At 38.9% G+C, this 24,527-nt stretch overlaps 1 protein-coding gene across 10 annotated transcripts in view; it reads left to right on the plus strand.

Annotated features, from left to right (window-relative positions):
* The window catches only part of hspg2 (heparan sulfate proteoglycan 2), an 87,509-nt gene that overhangs the window by 14,920 nt on the left and 48,062 nt on the right, over positions 1 to 24,527 (plus strand). For 7 of the 10 annotated variants that reach the window (XM_056732792.1, XM_056732794.1, XM_056732801.1 and 4 more), the window contains exons 2-16: positions 9,158 to 9,272; positions 9,367 to 9,432; positions 18,994 to 19,103; positions 19,195 to 19,253; positions 19,544 to 19,704; positions 19,885 to 19,923; positions 20,520 to 20,639; positions 20,768 to 20,935; positions 21,063 to 21,182; positions 22,071 to 22,202; positions 22,773 to 22,917; positions 23,018 to 23,175; positions 23,467 to 23,637; positions 23,731 to 23,897; positions 24,010 to 24,189. In XM_056732792.1, the coding sequence (XP_056588770.1) occupies positions 9,158 to 9,272; positions 9,367 to 9,432; positions 18,994 to 19,103; positions 19,195 to 19,253; positions 19,544 to 19,704; positions 19,885 to 19,923; positions 20,520 to 20,639; positions 20,768 to 20,935; positions 21,063 to 21,182; positions 22,071 to 22,202; positions 22,773 to 22,917; positions 23,018 to 23,175; positions 23,467 to 23,637; positions 23,731 to 23,897; positions 24,010 to 24,189 (1,911 nt within the window). The remainder of the gene's footprint in view (positions 1 to 9,157; positions 9,273 to 9,366; positions 9,433 to 18,993; positions 19,104 to 19,194; positions 19,254 to 19,543; positions 19,705 to 19,884; positions 19,924 to 20,519; positions 20,640 to 20,767; positions 20,936 to 21,062; positions 21,183 to 22,070; positions 22,203 to 22,772; positions 22,918 to 23,017; positions 23,176 to 23,466; positions 23,638 to 23,730; positions 23,898 to 24,009; positions 24,190 to 24,527) is intronic. The other 3 variants (XM_056732796.1, XM_056732802.1, XM_056732795.1) reach the window with 2 other exon arrangements.

Here is a 24,527-nt window from a genome sequence, read left to right on the forward strand (position 1 = left end):
AAATATCCTATACATTTATACATAGGTATGTGCAATCCACTGGGATAGAACCCACAACCTTGCGTTGTTAACACAATGTTCTTACCACTGAGCTACAGGAAAGCGTGAAGATGACAGCATGTTCACTTGCTTTCTTTAAAGAGCCACGAAACACTAAACAACCTTTTTCTAGATGTAAACAAAGTTGGTTTTGGTGCACATCATAGAAAACAATGTTAGCAACTGGAAGTTATTACAGTAGAGAAAAATAGTTAATTATTAGCTTTTTTGCGCTTTTTTTCCTTTCCGGGCAAATGTCAGAGGATGTGAGGTGGTGATGTACTAGTCATACTCATTATTATTCATTAGACGGTTTTCTTGACCAATGAGAAGACATTTCTCCTAATTATTCAAGAAATCGCCCTGTAATTGGACATGCCGGAACCTTCGCGTTTCTTAACGGCCCTTCTACGCTTTTTACTTGCATTTTTCAAAAACGACAGTGAGGTAGATAGCAGCTGAAAGTTGACCATTTCAAACCCTCGCAAATCCGAGTTAATTATGACATAGCTTAAAAAGAACATGGAGTCATGACCTTGAGAACAAACTGTAAGCAGTTATCCAACCTTAAACCTATCTTCCTCCACTGTTACGGTATCCTGGGAAATTTTAGAAAAATGTGTTATTTCATTTTGGTTATTTTTCTCCAACCCAAAACTATTATTCCCATCGTTTTCCCTATTGTGTTCACACAAAAATATCTTAGGAATCTTTGAAGTAATCCACAAAGTGATTACATTGCCTGTCGGCATCCTTTAAACGACTACATGCTGCATTTAATAAAGAGGGATTTTAATACATTGGCTTTGACCCTACGCATCATATCACAGTGGGTCTAAAGCCAAGACAACAGGTGGTGCCAGATTAGCTCCAACCGTGAAGAGAGCAGAGGAAGTAGAGTTCACCGCTGCTGGAGTTGTGGGAAACCAGAGTAAACAATATCTGACATAACTTCTTTCATATAACCTTAGGTGCTTAACATGCAAGCCAGGTTTTATTGTTCATACCTGAAGTATGAATGTCCTTTTGTTGTTTATTTTATTGTTTAATGTGCCGAATGCACTCAGTTACAACATGGTGTTAGAGGTGGGACTATCTGTTTATACAGCCAATGGCTGATGAGGGGCATGTTCAGGACACTTTATCTGAAACTTGTGCTTTGTTGTGATTGTTCATGTCTGCCTCTCAGTTGACTCTTATCTCAATCTTCTTCACAACAGTGGATGTACCAAAAAAGCAGGTTCATCCAGTGGTGTGAAGAACATTATTCTGTTTGATTACATCTATCCTTCGTCACTCTTCAGTGTTCACTCACTTGAAGTCAGTGTTCTTTTGGAAAGCTAACAGTGTCACCAAGGCAAGAGAAGGTATTTTTTTTAATGACAGCTAGCTCCAGATCATAGGCCCTTACTGTTATAAATAAACAGCCTGTCCCTGCATTCTGCCACCACTCTCAGCGGCTTTCTGCTCAGCTGTCGTCTGGGGGAACTAGAGCTGCTCCAGGTCTCCAAAGTGCAGGTTACCATAAAGCTCCTGTTACCGGAAACACTGCTGTATTTTTAGAACCTTAAATTGCTCTGCCATGTTTTTGTTTATTTGGAGTCAATGGAGAAGAGGCCACGAAAGTTAGATCCCTAACCTAAACAAGTTTGGGAGAAAATTTAAGCATTTCTAAGTAAAGGAATTTGAATTAAGTGTTTGTGGTATCTGGTATATAGATATAGAAAATTCTACCGATCAAACTATCTCCTTATTCAGTTTTTTTTTAAAGTACTAAGACTAAGATATTGTTGTTTATTTGCATGTGCGGTTGTTTTAGCACCTGACAAGCCTTTTAAGTAAATTACTCATGGTACAACGCTATCTAAGCATAGAAAGAGCTTAGTTTAATGGATGAGTCTATCAAAACTCTGTCATAATTTATTCATCCTTACATATGTCGTTCAAAACCTGTATATGACTCTTTCTTCTGTGAAACACAAAAGACAATATTTTGAGAATTGCCTTTGTGGCTTTGTCCATACAATGTAAGTCAATGGGGGCCAATGTTGTTTGGCTTCAAAATTTCTTCTTTTGTGATCTGCTGAAGAAAGTCAGTCAAAAAGGTTCTACATTACATAAGGGTGAGTAAATGAGTCAATAATAGTCATTATGGGCAGGAATGGGTTACTGACCGGGCCAATGGGACCAGTACCCAGGGGCCCTTGACTACCATAAGCCCGAGAGGGCCCTGGGCTTTGGTACGGAGAACTCAACAACAATGTAAACAAATGTTCATCTATGTTGAATATGTTGTTCCTGTAGCCTACAAAAAAAATGAAGTGATTAACAAATCATGGCAACTTTGTTTTATACTACTTTAATTTATTAAATTAAATTTAACTTATTAAAAATAATTTTTTTGAATTAAATTACAGCACATTTAAATTGCACTTTCGGAATCTTTTGCTTGATGATTTGATGTTTACAGACATGTGTCGCAGGGATATTTTATGGTGAGAAATCATTTTTTATTTATGTGATGCATTAAATATATATGAGTATGTTTGAAAGTTAATTAAAGACGTGTGTTTCATACGCCTTAATTTGGTCCGTTGTTGATTTTTCACTGTGAAGCTAATATTAGACTTCTATAAACCATGTGCAGATTATTTTTAGCGTAGCGCAGGCATTTGACGTAGATGGAGACTTATCATCTTAGCTTTCACTTTCTGTAACTGTGAATGCGCAGCTAAGGGAAGGAACGGAAAAATTGTGGAAGGGGGGCCCTTGGAGGTAACTGGCCCCGGGACCATTTTGTGAATAGCACATAGCCTGTTCTATAAGTTACACTGAACCATGTTTTATGACCGCTGGCCTATGTTCTATGTTGTATAATTGTAAAGGTCCATATGCACACTTAACTTCACCTGTCAAAACTGCATACCAGACTGAATCAGTGGAGCGACTGTAACTCCTCAGGATTGTTTTGAATGTGTAAATTGTTGTGTGGTGACAGTGGGGTATGAAGCAATATTGAAACCACGGGGCTTCATACGTATACAGTAGGTGGTCTGGAAGAGTAGAGATTCTCTGGCTCCCCTACCGGGGTGATAATTGAGGGGAGAGTTCTCCTTTAGGTGCCATCTGGGCCCTCACAAGTAGAGAAAGCTGCTACTCCTGGAATGCACACACACATTTCGCCCACCCACACACGCAGACTATAAAGATGGTCTCAGTCCGTTTGATTAAAACCGGAGTTTGGTGGACATAATCAGACCGTCTCTGTTTATTATAAGCCAGATCATTCATATTTAATAGACTTTGCCCACGCCTTTTGGTCGTATAACGTCATGTTGTCATGAGTCATGCTGTCAAGCCCAGGCACCTCCACTGATGTTGCCATTATTAGTTTTGGATACGGTCTGTCTTCTGGTTTTAGACCTTGTTTGAAGTGTGGTGCCATATCCAGGCTCCCGTTTCACAACTGGAGCACCTGACGCTGTCTGACCCGTGTGTCGCCATGCCAGAACGCATCAGTTTGGCGCCTAAAATACAGCACTTGACATTTTATAAAAATAGGCACAATTATGTGTCAGAAAACGTAGGGCTGGGCAACTACTCCTTTTTCCGTCATTGAAAGATTCAGACTTTCCATAATAGTGATGAAATGTTGTTTTATCGGGTTCATCTCGCATAGCACTTTCCAGTGTGGTTTGCTTGGGAAATTAGGTACAGATGCACCTTGACAGCATTCACAAACTCCCTCTTGAATTACTTTTCCCATAACTCTATTTGGCTTAGAAGATTGGTATCACTAACTGAGTCAGACCATGCTAACAGAAGTGATGAGGAAACCTCACTTAAATCGGCGACCACAAAACCTTTACCCACAGGATTCTAGCGTCACGAGTAAAACCGCCAGATGCTGACTGCAGTAGTGTGTATTTTATAATGCTACACTTCTTTCCTACTGTAAATGTTGGGATGAACCATGTGTCCACTTGAAGGGAGTTAGTCAGAACTTGAGTTAACTGTTTGTCAACTGATTCTGTATGGAAGATTGGACTTAAAGATCGGGACAAGTTGGGAATTACCGAAATGATGCAAAAACGACAGGTAGCAGCAAGTAACCAAGACTTATGAGGTTACGAAAATGGCGTTGCGTGCTCATTCTGACCGCCTTGCGCTTAGAAACAAGCCTGCTGTTTGTGAAGATTGGCAAGAGGTTGAACTGGCTGAATGCTCCGGTGGAGCCGCTCAATAGTGAAGTGGAACAGGAGAGCACTTCTCAGGAAGGGCTGTTCATTCCACAGGCGTGGAGGAAGTGAAAGAGAGGAATAGGAGAGAAAACAGAAATGTCTAAACAGTGGCAAAACATCCCGCTCACAGCTTAGATTTCAGCTCGGGAAACAGCTGTGATGGACACATTTTGAAAGCACGTATGTCCAATCTTGCCAGTACAAATCTGAATGCCTGTGGGAGCCCTTACTCATTCCCAAATGCCACGGCTCAACTGTATGTGGGAACGCATAAATGACCAGGGGGGAGAGTTCTCGTTGCCAGAAGTATGCCGCAGGCCTTTGTCCACCCCCTTCCGACCCATGTAGAAGACCGTAACAACTTGTTGAGGAATGTGCTCATCCAGTGAGCTCAGTAAGTGCGTGTGTTGTTGAGAGAGGCTGGTGTTCAATATGTCAAACCCTGTCTGTAGTGGTTTGTTAAACTAAAGGATCTTTCAACAGGTTATTTGTCCAAAAAAGGGGCTCAAACTGATGTTCAGTGTCAGAAGTGTCAGCTTATCAGGAGACGGCATCCTGTTGCGAGGGGTTAAAATATCTGTTCTTTCAGCACCTGTGTCTTTATTGTTTTAACTTACAATACACGTAGATGCATAAAAGTTGCTTTATCCCTTGGTTGTCAGGTTGTTGTGTTTAGGTTTCTGTGGCCAGCTGTGTTTAATACATATGGAAAGGTGCACACAGCAACTTCCTCTCTATTCATGCTTGTTCTGTTTCAAAACATGTTAGTTAGGGATGCACCGAAATGAAAATTCTTGGCCGAAGCCGAATCGAAATGAGACGGTTTGCCGAAGGACAAACACCAAACATGGCTTCTCGTATTTCTTCTATTTATTTAGCCATAAAAATCGCATAAACTGAATGGTCAAAATGCTTTTTATATTTTGTCTAGCTTTTCAATACAACACAATATAACTTAAAATAAAATTGAGCACATCAAGTATGCTAAATAAAAAAAGAGCCCTCTGAATTCAATAGACTTCTTGAACTGAGTGCTGAAAGAATGTAGTGTACTCTGTACAACAAAACACTTAATTAAAAAGTGTGATTATACATTATATAATTATAAGCTTAAAATATGAATAATTGAAAAATGTTGGATTATTATTGGCTGCATTGCAAAATGATTTAAAGATGATAGCAACTCTGACTAACAAGCATTTCAGTTCACGTCTCTCCTCCAAACTCCGCCCACAAATGCTGACTATCACTGCTCTCTCAGAAGGTGCATTTGTGTCCGGGATGCACAGAACATAATTTGACATGTTGTCTAGTACATGGAATTGTGTGCACGCGACCACTGTATGATGTCTGGTGCATTAATAAAGCATGTGGTTGCTGCTTGATCATAATATGTCATGTTCAGTAAATTTTGTTTTGCAACATTCACTTATTTTCGGTTGCCGAACATTCAGTGCATCCCTACTATTAATTGCCTTGTTAAGTTGCCTGGCAAATATTGGGGAATATAGTTATTTTAATTTATAGTTGGTAGGGTTCGATATTAAATTACTGTTTATTTGACTAGTGCTTTCAAATGGATTAATCGTGACTAATTCCAATAAATATGTATATAGCTTTCCTGTAGCTCAGTGGTAAAAGCAACAACGCAAGGTTGTGGGTTCGATCCCAGGGGATTGCAAATACCTATGTAAAATGTATAGGATAATGCAATGTAAGTCGCTTTGGATAGAAGCGTCTGCCTAAATGTAAATGTATATTATATTTATAATATATTATAATATATTAATCAATATATATATGTATATATATAATGTGTTTGTGTGTATATTTACAGTATAAGTACAGTATTTATGTGTAAATAAATACATTAACATACATGTTTATATTAAAGGTATATGAGAAATATGTATTTATACATAATGTAAATATAAATGTAAATGGCCTACTTTATATATCTCTATATATGTATAGAATGTATCAGTATGCATGCATGCAAGTATAAATACATGCATATATTATATAATATATTATAAAAGCACAAACATTTATTTTGGAATTGATTAATCGTCTTACTCCACAAAAACATTTTTTCACTAAGCCTGTCACAGTGCATTCTGGGAATGCCGTCTCTGTGAAAGCAACATGCAATGCTGCCTTAAAATTGAGCTAAAACAAGGTGTCTCAGAGAGCAGCATAAAAAATGAGCCTATGCTTCCTTTACAGGCCACTTGCTATGGAGCACCTGTCAACTCTTTTTAATTCACCTATAGCTTTCAGCTCTCCTCAAGGGGGGGGGGGGGGCAAGCGCCCTATATCACAGAAGAAAGTGCATCACGTGATAGTCAAAGGCTAATGGAAGCACTTTTGTCCACATTTACAGTTTGTTTCTTTTATATGAAGGTCAGGATGTTTGCCCTTCAGTGTTTCAGTGACTGGCTGCGCTTTGGAGTTCAGCGTATAAAGTGCATATCTCAAGCTATCACCCACTTAGCACTCTACAGTTTACATTCCATCTGCGTGTTTATAAAACCCATCATCCACATTAACTGGAGACTAACGTAATACAGTGCGGCCAGTCCAGCTTTTTATGCGCTGGTATTTATTGCCATATTAAAACATTTTGTACCGTTTTACAATCGGTGCATTTCAGGACTTGTTTCCTGTTTGTCAAATTCTTGATTTAACACCGAGTTTGTGGGTTTACAATGAGGCAGACACAAACAAATTCGATTTCAGGACAACAAACTGATTCATAGAAATAGATTGAACCCATTGGCTTTTTTTCGATCTTGAGGTGTGAATTTAAAAATGCTGTTATGAGAAAAATGCATTTTGTCTAACAATGTGATCACAATGTGATTTATTATTAATTTTGCAACGCTTTTATTCAAAGTGACATGCAGTGCATTCAAGCTATACATGTATGTGTATCCTCGGGGTCGAACCCACTACCTCAAAACGCTCAAAACAGCATGTTTGTTTGGAAACATTAAAAATATTGATTGCAAATTGATGCTGAAATTGGAGTCATGACATTACTCCAATGTCCGTTTCACAGCTGCACTCCAATATGTAGGAAGTAAAAACACTAAAATCCTTTTCTCACGCTGAACTCGCAAGATCTTGGATATTGGCCGTGGGTTTGAACGGAGGTTGGAAATGTCACAGAGGGGTGTGCGTGGGAGAAGATGATCTTCATCAGTGCACATCTGTCCTTCTAGACATCATTATAGCTCTTCGGAGGCTGAGTGTGAGTCACTCATTAGCCGAGGAAACCTACCGAGACCATCTCATTCCTCTTTTATCTGCTTTCCATGCTTATCAATTGTCTATGGCCACTGTAACAGCGATTTCTCATCTTGTAAACAACAGCTGGGCAAACCGTAGAGCGGTCTTGAGGTTTTTCAGCAGGTCACTTGCAGAACTGTGATGTTGCTCTTTGTCTGAACTTCTTTGCAGTTTTCGCAGAACAAACAGTTGGAGAGTATGAATGAAATGTAAACAGTGGATTCTTTTGACAGTGTAACGTTGTGTTTTTCTGTGCTATCCTTTCACCAAAGGTGGAGAATGACCTGAGAGTTTGAGCACGTTGAGATATGGACGTATAGATCCGGTTATCCTACACAGTGACGGACATAGATATTTCACTTTAGTCACTTTTCCTTTTTCATCCACATCTGTCTCATCTGGTGACAGTAAAAAAAGTGACACATGCCCTTTCGCCGAGTCTTCTCAGGAAAAGATGGTACATTTATGGATGACAATATTGACAGAGCATGTGTTCTGGGAGGACTCGAGGGACGGGGGAAGTAGCCTACGGTCGGACCAAAGGTCCGCTGAGCAGCTCCGACTGAAAGAATTTTGCCAGTCAGCCCTTTCCTTTTGAAAATGTCCCAGGATTGTTGTTTTAGAGTGTTATGTCAGGGGAGAAAGGATTTGGGGGGGATCAAGTTATTTATATGCGAGAGCCGGTTAAATGGGGGCAGTGGCCATGATGGAGATGCAGGGAAATGGGAACTGGCGGACTATGAAGATAGAAAATGCCAACTGTGGCGTCTTGCCAAACACTTACACAAATGTGAACATGAGATCATGGGTCATGGTTTGACAAAAGGGATCATTTTATGAAAAAACTAAGGCTGTTTGTTTGGTTTCCACAAAAGGGCAAGGTAACGTAATTTACATTTATGTATTTTAATTGATAATACAAGAAAAGTGTCTTCCTGAAGAGAGTTTTGTAGATTATAAAAGGTCTAATAAGTAACTTCACTCATCAAATAATCGGGAAATACTTTGCTTGACTAGTGGCATAAAATCTGCAAAAAAAGTTTGTCTCCCTCTCCATTTGTGCATGAAAGTCTGGAATTCAAATGTATTCATGCTAAAGTTTATAGTACGAGGACTAATATTTACATTACCTAAGCAACTCCCGTAGTTTAAACTGTGCTCTATCAAAGACTGAAGTCAAGGCTGTGATTTCATTACCCCTCAGGGATGTGACATATTCTTGCCATGATAAAGTATTTCCTGACTACCAGACATGTGTTAAACAATAGTTTAGACTGTTACCTGAGGCATGAGGGAAAAGGGTGTTTCGTCACAGATTTTGTGCATCTAACATTCTTGTGTTAGAAATGGACCATGCTAAACTAGTAAAACTACCACCACCCCATGGAATTCTGACCAGGGGCTGTTTTTCCTGAACTCTGTGATTCTTGAGATATTTCTGTGCAAACACAGCACAAAGGCATGATATTTATCTCTCCTTCCTCCATTGGAGCCTGAGGCGTTTCTCTGTTGTTTCTGTCCTCCCTTTTGTTTGGTGATGCTGATTACAATCCCATAAATTGTGGTTCTATGTGTTTTGATTGCAGGTGGCTCACAGCTCCAAAGTGTGGGATGAAGTGCCCTTTCCAGAGGATTTAGAGGAGGAAGACAAGCGGCCGGGAGGGTACGTGGATGATGAAGAGTACTACGAAGCCTCGGGAGGTGAGCCTGTCTGAACTTAGCATGCTGAGTTTCCTTAAGATTCCTTAAGAGTGAGATATTAGGTGGCAATAAACAAACGGACATTCTTCTTCAGGTACAAACAGCGGGGATGAGGATGGAAGCACTCCGGAACCAATTACAGAGGATTCGGGGATAACAAGTGAGAGAATAATCTCAGTCTATATGTTTTATTGAGAGGAAGTATTCATGTATATTGGCAAAGATTGTAGATGTTGACAAGATGGTGTAGTTCTGCAAGGAATAGTGGAATCATCTGCAGTTCTGCATATCTGGAGGATGCGCATCACAGCATCAAAATAGTGCTTCTGTTTTTCAATATTATTAAATAGGACTTTTGCTTCTCAGCCTGCCCTTTTGGAGCCCGTCTTTGTATTGCATGACATCATGTTGGAATGATTGTTTTGGTAAGAGCTCTGACACCTGAGCTGGATTCTCAAAAATAGCACCGCATGGATACCTCCACACAAATATTTTGAGCCCTAATTTAGAAAGAGACGGTTCTCTGTGTGTATCTTTGGTAATATGAATCACCTCAGTGAAACTAAACTGGCACTATTTGTAATATAGTGTTATGTGACTACCTCCTGGTTTTAATTTCTCAAAACAATTACATAGTTTGATGATGTTTGAGCCCAAGTTAAGCTTTAGTTATCCCACCGAGCTGGAAAAGGAGCACATGGGACATCAGATGACCCAGTGGTTATCTTTGAGGTTCAACATGCCACATGAGGTTAGTTTGAAGTCAGAATGTCTCTATTTATACGACGAGTTTGCCAACTTCTGATCTCAGTGGAATTGGCAGACTCATAATTCAGGCATTTAAGGGCTGCGCAAACCTTTTTAAAGGTATAGCATATTGTATACAGTATATTACTATATATTTATACAATATATATATAAATTTTCCCCCCACCTTTTCATATAGTAGTACCGCTTAATGCAAATAAAATATATTTTCCGGTATATTTACTGTCAATATATTAAATAATTTAAGATATATTTGAAATATATAGAAAATACATTATTGTTATATAACAATATTATTCAATATTGAATATTTATGAATCCTCATATTATGAAAAATATAAGCACTCGATTGCAGTAAATCAGTAAATGTGCAAAAATGTTTCCTACATGTGTCCTAATTAAAAAAAAAAACTAACAATGCAGATGAATCTCTCTTGTGCTATTTTTTATTATAAATATAAATAATATTAAATTACATATTATTAACCGTTTGTTTTCTAATGGTTTGGTACGGTTTATCTTTATTTAATATATTGACTTATATTTTTTCTAGTAGTTTATTGCCTTGTGTTTTTATTTCGTAAGGGAGGGCAGAGACTGACAAGAAGTAATGAGAAAGAACATAGGGCATAAGATCGGGAAAGGACCTCAAGCTGTCATGGTTCCACTACCATGTCATGTTTTATTCCTGTCTCAAGTGGAGCCATCGCATTGCCTGATGGTTTTATGTGGGAAAGACCTAGTTCTTTCTCGTGTCTTGTCATTGTTCCCTACATCTCGTTCCTCGTCAGCCTCTCCTGAGTGCTAATCCCCAGCACCTGTTGCTCGTTTCGATCCTCTGTTGTTTCCCCTATAAAGAGTCCTCATGTTTCTTTGTCTCGTTGCTCGTGCATTACTCGCTGTACATGTTCCTGTCTCTGTACCTGTGATTTGCTGTTCCTGAATGTTCTTGTTGTCGTGTCAAAAGTAAGTGTTAGTTTAGTGTTGTTACCAGTGTTTGTTTGCGTAGTTTAGTTAGTCAGTGTTTCCTGTCAAAGTTTATATTTCATCCTGTCTGTTTTCCCCCTCGTGGGTTTTGTTTTGCTTGTTTAGTTTTGTTCATGTTTTATGTTTAATAAAACACCCTTGTTCCATCTATACCGTCCGTGTCTGCCTGCAATTGGGTTCTCACGCCATGTCTCACATTGAGAATCATGACACAAGCTGGATCTCAAACACGGGTCACCCAAAACGTCTACCCCTAATCTCAAAAGTCTCAGTCAGATCGCCGCCTTAATACCAAAATATCAAGCTGATAATTGTGCTTAGCTTTGTCCCTCAGTCTGGCTTTTGATGATTTATGGGTCTGGAGAGGTTTACATTATGAGTCAGAGGCTCAGTCAGTGGTAATCCCCCCCATCTGAGGGGGGAAGTTTGTGCGCTAAAGCAATTTATAGATCCATGCCTGATGGCATTTGGGAAAGAACGTCGTTTCCTGCATTGAAGTATTTGTGGATGTCCAACCTGTGTTTCGTCTTTTCCCGAGAACTGCGTGATCACCTTTCCTTCCCTGTCAATGATGAGAGTAATGACCTAACACCCATTATACTCCACATCCTGTTCTTGTGATGATTTTCCTTGTTTGTACATTCACATATGGGGTGTATGTAGTTGTAAAAGTTAGATATGCTACCCTAAAGAGATCTTTACTGTGAATTATTGCTGGAAAATATTGTTTATTATTGTTTCTTACAAAACTAATTTGTGATAAACATCTGTGTTGGTTGGACAGTGGTTGTTGGTCCAAACCATAGAAATCGAGATTTATAAACTGGAATGCTTTGAGGTCTTATCTTTGAAAGTCTAACCCAATGGTTGTCCTAAGCATCTGTCCCTTCATAAATTATACTGCTAGCTCCAATAAGATAAACATTTTATAAATGATCAGTAACTAAAACGACAAAATTGATCATAGAATTATCGTGGCAGAGTATTTCACAAGCAGCCTGGGGTAAAAATATCCAGCATTCTTTCCTTATCGGTACCAGATCCCCTCAGAATATAAGAAGATTCTTTATCTCAGCTGTGCTGTGTGTTCTTCTGGCCTGTTTGTTTATTTTTAGCCCGATTAAGGCTGACAAAGTAGGAGACGCTCCTTTGAATCAAAAGCCATGAGCAGATTCACAGGCCCTCACAGAGACCCTGAGCACAGGTCGCACAGCCACTTCAAAATGCAAAGACAAAGGTTACCAACGGCGTACACGCATACTTTCAGCCGACGGGAGATCAGTTTGGCCATGAGAATTATCTCAACACCTCCACATGGCATTCCTGTTTGCCCAAAGCATCCATTTGTCTAGTCATTTACCCATGAATTTAATTAGAAGTGTTCAGCCAAGATGATGTCATAATGCTCAATCTAATCTGGCTGATTCTCAATATGCGTTTTTCAGCGATCTTGTGTCCTTCTCGCTTTACGTCATCATTAACAGTCAAAGTCTGATTCCAACACCCAAGAACATGAGAACAGAGAACACAGGAAAGCATCTGGATATGGTTGATATCAAGGATGCAGCGAATTCAGCCTTGCGCGTACGAAGCCTGCTTGAACCCCTAGAAGTCACTGCGGCACGTCCATCCAAGTTCGTTCTTCCGATGCTGCCTCGCAAGATTTTTTTTATTTCATAAGTCATTTCACTCAGATACACGTCACGATATGGAAACGAAATCATAAGATGCCACCCGGGTTGTTTTGTGTTGATGTAACCAAGTCATGTTGATGTAACGTTGTGTCAGGGCTGTAAAGGTGATCGTTGTACAGCCCGATTGGGAGACCCGGAGGGGCAGCTGTGGTTATTTTTGTTTCAGTGCTGTTGTTGTCCAGCATTCTCAGTGACCGTATATATTCTGTAAGAAAGAGAGAGCAAAGAATTGAAGACATGAAGAGAATTTTACGAGCAGTGATGCTTAACCGACCATGACCCCTTTCATTTATACGACCCAGTGTATAGACTTCTGGTATTGTTTACAAAGTTGTCCATTTTTCTTTTGCGTTAATGATTTGTAGACCTATGCCATTTAAAATAATATTAAAATAATAAATGTTTGGTTTTAAGGAGACACACAGGGAAAAAAAATGTGGAAATGTATTTTAGGTTTCAGCCTCAGATATTGACACTCTTTGTTATGGAGGTTACATAAGAGTTGCCTCGGAAAATCTTCATCCACCTCTGTTGGAAACTGTGCTTCTATTCTCTCACTGGACTCACAAATGTCCCTACAATATGATACTTTAACATATTTGAAAGTCATATAGATATAACAGATTGTTGGCTATTACCAACACATGTATTGCGCAAAGATGCAAAGGTTCAAGATGGTTGACAGTATTTCAAGGAATTTTTATGATCTCATTTGACTTCTGATGGAAACATCACAGTTTCATCACAGCTTAGCGTTTTTATTATACTTCAGTGGTTTCCTGCTTGAGGCATTATAGTGTGCGTAATGAAAGTAGCAATCCAACTTTCTGGTTTGAAAAAGCCAACTCCCTTATGGTTCAAGAGGCTAAACTAAATAAATAATATCCATTGTTCAAGTGATCAAAAGAGGTTAGTGAGTGAGAGAGACAAAGGGAGTGTGTTGGCTCTCATTTTATCTTTAAAGGAATTAAGAGCGCCCGCTTTGTATCCGTGATAGCACAGTGAGGGCTTTGTAGTGTGATATTGTCAGTAGCGGTTCAATACATAAAAGGATCATTTCCACAGTGTCACTGCTTTCAACTCTGCACTTTGATTCTGATGCAGGCTGGCTTTGAATCTGTGGATAGCTCATTAACAGCACTTAGTGTGGGCCGGAGTGAACAGCAATACATAATCATTGCAATTAGAAAAACTATCTCTCAAACAGCTTTACATGGGCTCCGTCCATCTACAATCACTTCATTCATCCAAGGGTTTGTCTCCTGGGTGAATGTCATGTATTTTGGTTGTTGTGCTGGTCTTCACATAGTATTTATGGGTGGCAGGAACATAATATAGACATTAGAAATATTGCTGTGGTCTTAAAGGGGTCATATGGCGCGAATACGTGTTTTTCTATGTCTTTGGTGTGTTATAAGTTGCCTATGCATGTATTAGACACATGAAATTGCAAAAAGGTCTGCTAGCGCCTCAGAATGGAGTTTACAAAGTCCCTTTCAAAGCTGCCACAAATACGGCTAGATGATGTACAACATCTTGCAAACAAATTTTCACGACAAGATCAAAGCTAGATAAAGGATACAAATTCTTTGTTGAAAAGCACCTGTTTGATTATGAAGGTGAGGGTTTTGGATTCTTTTTCGGTAAGCAAAGGTGCTAGGATAAGTACTTGAAACCAGATGTTACAAATATGGTAAGAGGGGTTAAATTTCCGTCACACACTAGCAGTATTCGACCAATCATTACGCACCAGTTAAATGCCCAATCATAGCACACCTCGCTTTTCAGAGCGATGAGCTTTGTAAAAAATTGCCGTGTTTCAGAGAGCCCTGTATACACATTGCATTACATCTAAAACAAACAATAATATTGTCATATGACCACTTTAAGTCTTCTGAAGGGCATTTAATCAGACTAGTTTGACAATCCTTTTTTGTCTCACAACTTTCAAACATGAAAGCATTGAAATACATTTTTTGTCTTTTTTAATGTAAAGGGAGCGTTCAACCGATTGTTATTTTATTATTTTTTTGCCCTTGTGTCATTTCAAACCTCTATGAGTTTCTTTTATCTGCAGAACACAAAATATATTTTAAAGAACGTTGATAACCAAACCTCAATTACCCCCATTAACTTCTATTGTATGGACACAAAAACACAGAGACATTTCTCAGAATATCTTATGTTGTGTTCCACTGAAGAAAGAACCATATACAGGTTTTGAAAATTTATACAATTAATTTTTGAGGAACAAATTTCACTACTGTTGTTCAGCATGTGGAAGGCTGAATCAAATGTTGTCACGGAGACTTGCATTGTGGCATCATCTATTGCAGCACTATGCAATTAATTCCCCATTTAGAACAAGAACTGTTAACCAAAATACACAAGTCAAGACCAATTTTCCTCTTTTCTATCAATTTGCTGAAGGAAACAGGAAGTGCCCCTCCCAGGAGTTGCTCTTTAGAGGAAAGAAGGGTCAAATGTAACTTTATAAGATCGTCGGGACCGTGCTGTCATTTTACATAACGCCTGGAGTTCTTCAGCAATTCTTGTCTCATAAAACAGATGTTGATCAAATGCAGCTCCTCAGGCTCAATGGTTCACTCTCAGTGCCAGAGGAATGTGCCTCTTTTACACTCACAAATCAGGATCTGTCATTCGAAATAGAAAACATGCATTAGTTAGACCGTGACTCTTCAAGCTATGGATTTCGTTCTTGAAAAATTACAGATAGATGTTCATATGTAAGCTTTTTATTTTAAGTTTGCACCTATTCTTTTGGTGATACTAAAAATCAATTAGATATACTTTACATTACCTCTGTTTTTCTGTTGTTCCCACAATTTCTTTGATGTACATGTTGCCTTGAACCTTTGACCTCAATTCCCAATTGTCCTCGCCTCTCTTGTGCTACAGCGCACCGTGTGGGTTCTGAGCATCTGGAGTACAGTCATATTTTCTGCTGAAATACTGTTATGAATTCTGCATTTTTAATCTTCTGTAGAATTTGTAAAATATGCTTAAACAAGTTTTTCATTATGTGTAATTTCTTACCCCCCAAAACACAATTCTGTCATCATTTATTCACCATTAGGTTGTTCAAAACCTGAATGACTTTGTCTGTAGAACACAAAAGATGATATGCTTAGAAATGTCTGTGTGGTTTTGTGTCCGTACAAAATTTATTTGGGCAATTCTAGCGTTATGGACGTGATATAAAAATGCTCAGAGAATGTATTTGTTACGGATATATTGAACCATCTTGATAGTATTTTACAAAACCATTGTTGAAAAATGTCAGTCTATGAAAATAATGTCTTTTTAAAAAAAAGTGATTTTTTTTGGGAGACGTTTTTGGGAGATGACCAATTTTGTAGGATTTGTGTGAATTAAAATGCACGAACCAGAAGCAACAATACCCAATGAAAGGAGAAGGGATGCCTCTTTATAGAACATGAAATTATTACTTTGTTTTTGTTTTCATGTGTCCGTTTATGAGAAATATGTACAGTTATAGATGTGACAATCAACACATGGGTATTTGAACCACCAAATGTTGATGTCGGTGCTGTTAGCATAGTAAAAACCGTTGGTAATAAAAAAAATTCAGGGTAAGGTTGACATTTCTCAAAATATGACATTCTGCAGAATTCATACAGGTTTAGAATGATATAACAGTGAGTAAATAGTGAATCACATTCATTTTTGGGTGAACTGTCCCTTTAAGGTTGGTAGTACATGCAAGTCTTAATACTGTACTTTTAAATTCTTAGCTCTGATCTATGAATTCATTGAGCCATAAGATCTCCGGGCTGTAAACACGCAAGTTAAATCAGTTACACGTTAACTTACTCACGGCTGCGAGTGTGAAATCCTGTTCAGTATCAAAACAACAACAAAAGGTCCTGCCAGTTGACTTCATGACGCTATGGAAAGAGTTTTTGTCTCTTTAATAAAAATTTGACATTTGGATTATTACCGTCTGGCATCGACTGTTGTAGAAATCAGTAAATCTCTGTCCAAATGCGAGACGAGAAGACTACTTGAAGTGTTTGGTTCAGAGTGAAGGCTTTTTGGGAGGAGGAGGGTAGTGAAGGTCGAGTTGAAAGAATCTGGCTTGAAAGGCTGAGAGGGAACGTAAATGGCTCAATCAGCTCTTTGTGTCCCTCACAGGCCCTGTGTGTTCCGACCGTCGTTCGGCTCACAAAGCTGCCACAGTTCTACTGTTCCCCGTTTAATAGCTAAAGGAGTTTATAAATTACGAATATGAAATGCTATATTTTCTGTCTCTGCCCTTGTTCAAACTTGGTTTCAGTGCCCTTGGTGGTGTTTGATGGGGGATTTCCTAACAGGAAAGACTGAGTTGGCTATTGCTCCGTTGCGGAGTGAGAATGTGGCTTTCTGAGATGTAGTCTTTTAGTAAAGCCAACGATGAAGTGGTTGGCTGCTGCTGTCTTTACTTTGAGGTGATTGCATTAATCGCTGGTAAATTGCAACACTTCGATGGGACCTTTTGATGTTTCTTTCTGTATTTTCCGTAATGTTACCATCGCCAGACTGGCCAAAGCGCTCTGTCAAAACCTTTTGACATTCATACGGGTTTCATCTTTTTCAGTTTGTTGTTAAGTTTTATTTGACATTATATTTACATGTGTTGTTTGAACATAAGGAAAAGTGTCCTTAAACCTGTTAACTGTCTGAGCCCTAAAAAAAAACCACACAAAAAAAATTAAAGGTATGTTGCTAGGTTTATTGTAAATAATTAACACTCTTTATAAAAAAGAATCAATTACTCTCCCTACATAAATTATTTTAAAAAACACCAAAGAAATTTGTATTCTAGAGTCATAGACCTTTCCAATTATATATATTTTGTCATGATTCGATTAGAAATTACATGCACAAGATTGACGCAAACTTAGGTGTCCCGTAGATGGAACGGGTGACAGTTAACAGGCTACTTCACAATAAAATCATCGTAAGAACATAAGATGAGAGCTTTCATTTTGCACTGTAAACAATTAAATATATACTTTTTGACAAGCACAATTTCTGTTGGTTCAAATTATTTCAGATTAAAGTCTCTTTATTTAGCACCAATAAATAACAACGCTTCTCAGTAGCCTCTGCCTCTATTTAAATAAGCAGAATCAAATCTCCTGTCATCAAGTAACTTATTTGTTAGTTTTAGTAATATAGTTATTTTGGGGAAAAAATGTGAATAATTGCAGTGCAGGCTGATTTTTGGCTTGCGCTTTTCAGTGCTCCTTGTTAAAAAAAAGTACGCTTTTTTTAAGCCCTGCAAATGATTCAAAAGTGCCTTTAAAGTGGTTGGCATCCATGTATCAATGTATAGTTTAATTAGAGGAGGTTGAGCTGAGTTGTGTATTTGTCCCACTTTCTTTCTCAAATCTTGCCACAAAGATGCTTATTTCCAATAAACTGTGCATGCATAGCAGATACATTTGACAGGACTTTGACAGCAGGTGTCCAGGTGATGAGAAAAACAACATCACACGTTTATCTCAGTGATGTTTTGTCAATTTAAATAAAAACAGCGTAGAAGGTCAATTGAGTTTGTTCAGGATGTTTGTGTATAAGTGTGTATTTGCTCTGTGACCTATGAAGTAGGCAGTCCATTTGGCAGCCCCATATTAAATGAATCTGCAGCCGAACTATGGCAAGTAGCAACTAGCTGCAAAAAAGAGCACAAATATTGACTTCCTTTCCAAACTCAGTTTGACAAACTGAAATTGAGTAAACCCACCCAGGCGAGCTGCTGGCAGGGCAGTAAAATGATTGCTTTATCAGGTGGTTGCTTATTAGACTGAGGGCGTAAGACAGCAGCTTTAGCAAAAGATTTGCTAAACCTTTCCTGAATTTGTTTTGTAATACATTACTAAGGAATGATGACAGATTTATCATTTTACCTCTGTACGGTATACTCCGACCAAGCTCTTTAGTATACATTTGCAATGCCTCCACCCAACAGTTAAGTTCATGGACGTGTTTGATTTTGTGGTGATTATCTATACCCGTACATCCCTTTATACATCTGTGGATTAGTCATTTTCTTATTCTGCTTTAAATATCATCCATCTTAGATTATAAAAGTGCACATATTTGTGTATATTTTAGGTCTAAATATATTTTTTCTGATGTTAAATGTCTCAGAATAAATGTTGCTGTCATACTGCATGGTGTTGTTTGGCCTTCCTAAATTTCCATTAAAATTCATGGATCCTGCTGTTCCTCACCTTTTTTTCTAGTCTACTATCGGGCACTGGTGAACTTTACAAACTCCTTCCAATATGGACCTGAACTAGATGACATTTCCTCTCCTGCGTTCCAGGAGATTTCGTCTGCAGTTGTTGATACGGTATGTACATGTGATCTGGTTTGACTTCAGGTGTATAGTTAGAATGCGATGCACAGACACTTATTTGCTTTGGTGTTTATTTTCTCCACAGCTTGAGTCCGACTACAACAAAATTCAAGGAACCCAGACGGTCAATGTGGTGCTCATTAAGTAAAGACTTTTTTCAATTTCAATACCCCAAATGAAGGAATAATGTTAATGGATATTTCATTTACTTTATGTATTAAATACATAAACCATTTGCATTACCCACACACACACTCATGAACAACAGTTGTTTTGGAGTGTGAGCAAATGCATAAACTTGCTTTGTACCATGCTTTGCTGAGCAACTAATTAATATTCATCAGCCAGCTATACACATTCAATAGTTTTCCCACCAGACTCCTCATGATATAATGACTCTTGGTTATGAATAACTGCTTCTCTGTGTGTTGCAGGAATATTGGCAAAGATGTCTTTGTGGAACTGGACGTTGGCTCTGATAACAACCCTAATGAATATCAAATCAGAGGTGTTCTGTACTCTGTGGTTGAGGAGGGCACCATTGCCTCATATGACACCTCAGTAGTGGGATTTCAGTTCAGAAGACTTGGAGAAGGTATGTCAGTCACACCTATTTGTGCTTTTGAGTTTCTTGGTGATATTGTCAGACATTTGTCACAATTATTGTTGTGTTTTAGCCCAATGTTACACTTGCATTTTTGTTTGGAAGTGGTCTTAGACCATTCAAGTCATTCAATAGAACAAGGTATACATAATATATGTGTCTGGTCCATAGCTGATAATCTCTCTCCCCCGGAGCCCATCGATGTGCCAGGTTTGTCCTCAGTCAGATCTGCTGCATGATGACTGTAGTGCCATTAGAATTCAGCTCAGTCTTGTTTATTCATGAATATTGCAAAGAGTTCTCAGCATATGTACTGTAGTGGCACGATAAATTGTGAAACTTTCAAGCATGTTTGCACCAACAATGATGTTTGATGAGAATGAAAAGGCTTTTGCATGGCACGTCATTGACTGAAGTGATGTCGATTTCCGAAATGCTTGACTCAAATATATATATAATCTGATTATTTTGTTGGAAAACCAATATGAATGCTTATCGTTATGCATACACAGATAGGCTACATGTGTACTTTTACCTTTCAAACTAAGTCTTTGAGAGACACAACAACATTTTCCATAAAGTTAGCTTCTTCAGTTTAGATTGGCTTGAGATCAAACAGTAATGTCGGTCTTTGTTCAAGATACCTTCTAAACCTTTTAAGCAAATCAGATTTATTTGCATACAGGTCCAGCATGGCATTGATTTATTAGATGCGTTTCATGAAGACATTGTGTTATTTCCTGGTTTACCGAATTGCATTAAATGCAGTGTGTCTAAGTTTTTATACATTAATCTCTACCATTCAGTAAGGCCCAGAGATTGTTTGCCTGAAGAGTTCACCTGCCTGGATGGGGGTTGTGTCAACCTGGAATATGTGTGTGACAACCGGCCCGACTGCTACGATTTGAGTGATGAAGTGAACTGTTGTGAGTGACATTGCATGTTTAATTGCGTGACATTGCATCGTTGCTTTTTTGGATGTAATTGCATTTTGCAGTTTACGTAAGCTAGTATATCCACCAATGTTAAGTGCTGGTAATATTTGTTTTAAAAGTTCCTAGACCTTTTACTCCTCCCACACCTCCGAGAACCAGACCCCCGCCTGGACCGGGACCCTGCCGTGCGGATCAGGCCACCTGCCAGAACGGACAGTGTATCTCACGGGATTACATCTGTGATGGCGAACAGGACTGCAATGATGGCAGCGATGAGTTAAGATGTGGTAGGACATACAGTAGAATGCTTGCAAACAAATCTTGTATGAATTGTATGTTACTAACTGAACATTTTTGGGTGTTGGGATGTCTCTACTCTGTGTTTATAGTGTGACATTACTTGTAACTCCACAGGAACTCCTTCTCCATGTGAGCCCAATGAGTTTAAGTGCCAGAACGGCCGATGTGCTCTGAAACTGTGGCGGTGTGATGGAGATAATGACTGTCAGGACAACTCGGATGAGAGGGACTGCCGTAAGTCAGACCTAAGCTTCGGTCCTCAGGTTTTAAATCATATTTGTGTTAATTCATATTTTGTACCAGTAAAGAAGGTAAAGTGTATTTTATGATTTTATTTTGTATTTAACTTTTTTCATTTATTAAGTTAAATTATCCAAAAGTATGAGCATTGGTTAAAGATGGGCTAACACACACAGTTTCTGCAAATCTCATATTAATCTTGAGTACCTATACAGTAGTGTTGCATACTTCATATCTTCGAAGAGTATTTAGTTTGATCAAGTTTATAAAGGAGAGATACAGCTGTGCGATTATTTCCAGAAAAAGATGAGCTGCAGGGGGGACGGAACTAAAGCACGAGCACACAATACATTCACGTATCGCTTATCCCTTTGTGTTGTTAACATTATGCACGTACGCTCCGATTGCCAACAAAACACAGACATATGACTCAGCTTGACTTCTCACGTGCGGTTCATGTCCGGCATCTTATAGCGCTGGGACCGCACCATCTATCCATTTCAAACTATCTCCAAATCCAGCGTTATATCCACCGTTTATTTAACATTCATCACCAAATTGCAGTGAACAAACAAACAGCTAAACTTCCGTGAGCTGAATGAAGCGGAATTGAAGATTGTCTTTCTCATGCTGGCTGGTTTACACGTGGTGTGGTCTTTCGCTCGGCGGGTGACGCGTGGGCCTGCTTTTTTTGTGAGACTAGCAAGTAAAAGGAATAAAATCTCTATTACTCGTTTTTTAACAAGTTGACCATTTTAAGCATGAGAAGCCAGCATGTTTAACAGTGTAGAAAAGTCAGAATGCATGAAGAAGCATGTTAGCCCAACTTTAAAAATCACCTGTGATCATGATTTATGAAATCTTTTTTTCTCATTACTTCAGCCACTAAAGGTCCAGGTGACACATGCGCTCCGGAGCAGTTTGCGTGTCTTTCCGACCGCACCTGCATTCCTGCGAGCTACCAGTGTGATGAAGAACCCGACTGTCCCGACCGCTCTGATGAATACGGTTGTGGTAAGACATTACAGTTCTGCAAATTTGTCATTCCCTTCTTATGAAGAAGTCAACTGTATAATCATGGTCTGCAAAAAAGGCCAAATAAAGTCTGTCTGTTATTGTTGTTCATACATTAAAGGACCAGCGTGTAATTTTTTTAGAGGATCTTTTGACAGGAATGCAATATAATATACACAACTATGTTTTCAGAGGTGTACAAAGACATAACATAATGAAGCGTTAAGTTTTTATTACCTTTGAATGAGCTATTTCTATCTACATACACCACGGGTCCCCTTGCATGGAATTCCCCATGTTGTTTCTACAGTAGCTCTAAATGGACAAACTGCTCTACAGAGAGCGTTTCGTAAATATCTCTATCGGCAAAGAAGTTAAAACGTGACGACATCTATGTGTTGTCAGCCACCCTAGCGCTTTGAAAGGAAAGGGGTGGAGTGAGTCGTTAGTTGCAATTCGCAACCTAACCACTATATGCCTCTAAATATCATACACTGGACCTTTAAACCGCTTGAACTGTCACTGGTGATGAAAATGTTGATTATGTAATTCGCTCTCATTATATATAAGCACCTCCAACTGTGACCGTCCCACCGGAAGAGTCCATTACAGTGTCGCGGGGTGAGACCGTGACCTTTACTTGCACTGCCATTGGCGTGCCCACCCCTATCATCACATGGCGACTTAATTGGGGACACCTTCCAACCAATAACAGGTAGGTTACTGCAGGGCTCAGTCTTAATAGTTAACTATTAAGCAGCACAGATTAAGAAGTACAAGTATGCAAGATTCTAATTCTAATCTTTTATTTAAAGAGTAACAATGATCAGCGAGAATGGCCGCGGAAAGCTCACCATCCGTGATGTGAAGGAAGGAGACCAGGGAGCGTACACCTGTGAGGCCATCAATGCGAAAGGCTTGGTGTTTGCCATTCCCGATGGAATTCTAAGTCTCTCTCAGAGACCAAATCCAGGTGCAGTGTCTCAGTCTATATGGTGCACTATTAACACGTTTGTCAAATCTTATGTACTGTAGGCAGTTGATATAAAATATCTCATCCAGTGACCAAATCTTAAAGTCGATTGAAAAAAATGTAACACTTTGTTGTCCAAATCCTCTAGATATTTGTGTTGTGTCCTTACTCTCTTGACTACTGCTACTTTCCCAAAATTTCATTTGCATGACACAGATTGCATGTGGTGGGGCGTCTCATTGTTGACGGTGGTGGTCTTTCCGTCCTGTCTTTTGTGTTGTTGTCGTCCAGTTGTGTCATCCTCTCTGTACGTGTTAGCAGGTAATTGCCGCGACGGGCACTTTAGTGTGGGTGATCACTGCATGCCCTGCTTCTGTTTTGGCATCACAAAGAACTGTCAGAGCACCGGACGCTACCGCAGTCAGATCCCGCTGCGCTTCAGTGAGGAGGAAGACTTCAAAGGTACTGCCGCTATTAACATGTCAACTATGCATAACATGATACCTAAGGAATAACCTGTACATATAAAAAATGTTTTTCTTTGTTTTTCCACAGGAGTCAACGTGACATTTCCCAGTCGTCCTGGCACTCCTCCACCACTCTCATTCACTCAGATGCTAATCTCGCCAGAAACCGAGGAGTTTGAGCTTATGGATTTGTCTCGCCGTTTTCTCGATCAAGACTCTTTTTGGTCACTACCGCGCCAGTTCTTGGGCAACAAGGTTTTTCTTCCTTTCTGAAGAACAATTTACACAACATAAATATGATGTTATGGCCTTTGCGAACAAGCACATGTGAGTTTTTTGGTATTAAGATTGAATTTGTGTTTCACAGGTGGACTCATACGGAGGTTATCTGAAATATAAGGTGAGATACTCTCTTCAGCGAGGAGAATCAGAACCAAAGGAGAAGCCTGATGTTGTGCTGAGTGGCAATGGACTTAGACTCATTTACCGAAGAGGAGACCCCACTTATCCTAAAATCATCAACCATAGAGAGATCAAGTTTACAGAGGTGAGTCTACAAAGACGCCATCCTCTATGCAGCCTCTGAAACGGTCAAGCTACACTTTATAACCCCATTAGCTGACTTAGTTTATAAAAAAATGTGTAAAATTTTAATATTAAGGTTATTTATTAAGTTTTAATATTAAGTTAAGTCTTTATAATATTAACGTGTTGGTTGGAATTCTTAAACCGCATTCTTAAACTTGCTGCTGTGACTCCTGTTACTAATGTTAATCAAAGAACATAAGAAACGAGGAAATCAATGTGTTTTGTAGCTTTAATTCTGTATTTCACTTTGAATTTAGCATTAAATACTTTAAAGTGGTTGAGAACTTAATTCAATGT

The sequence above is a fragment of the Triplophysa dalaica genome, chromosome 20 (assembly GCF_015846415.1).
Source record: "Triplophysa dalaica isolate WHDGS20190420 chromosome 20, ASM1584641v1, whole genome shotgun sequence".
Classification (NCBI taxonomy): domain Eukaryota; kingdom Metazoa; phylum Chordata; class Actinopteri; order Cypriniformes; family Nemacheilidae; genus Triplophysa; species Triplophysa dalaica.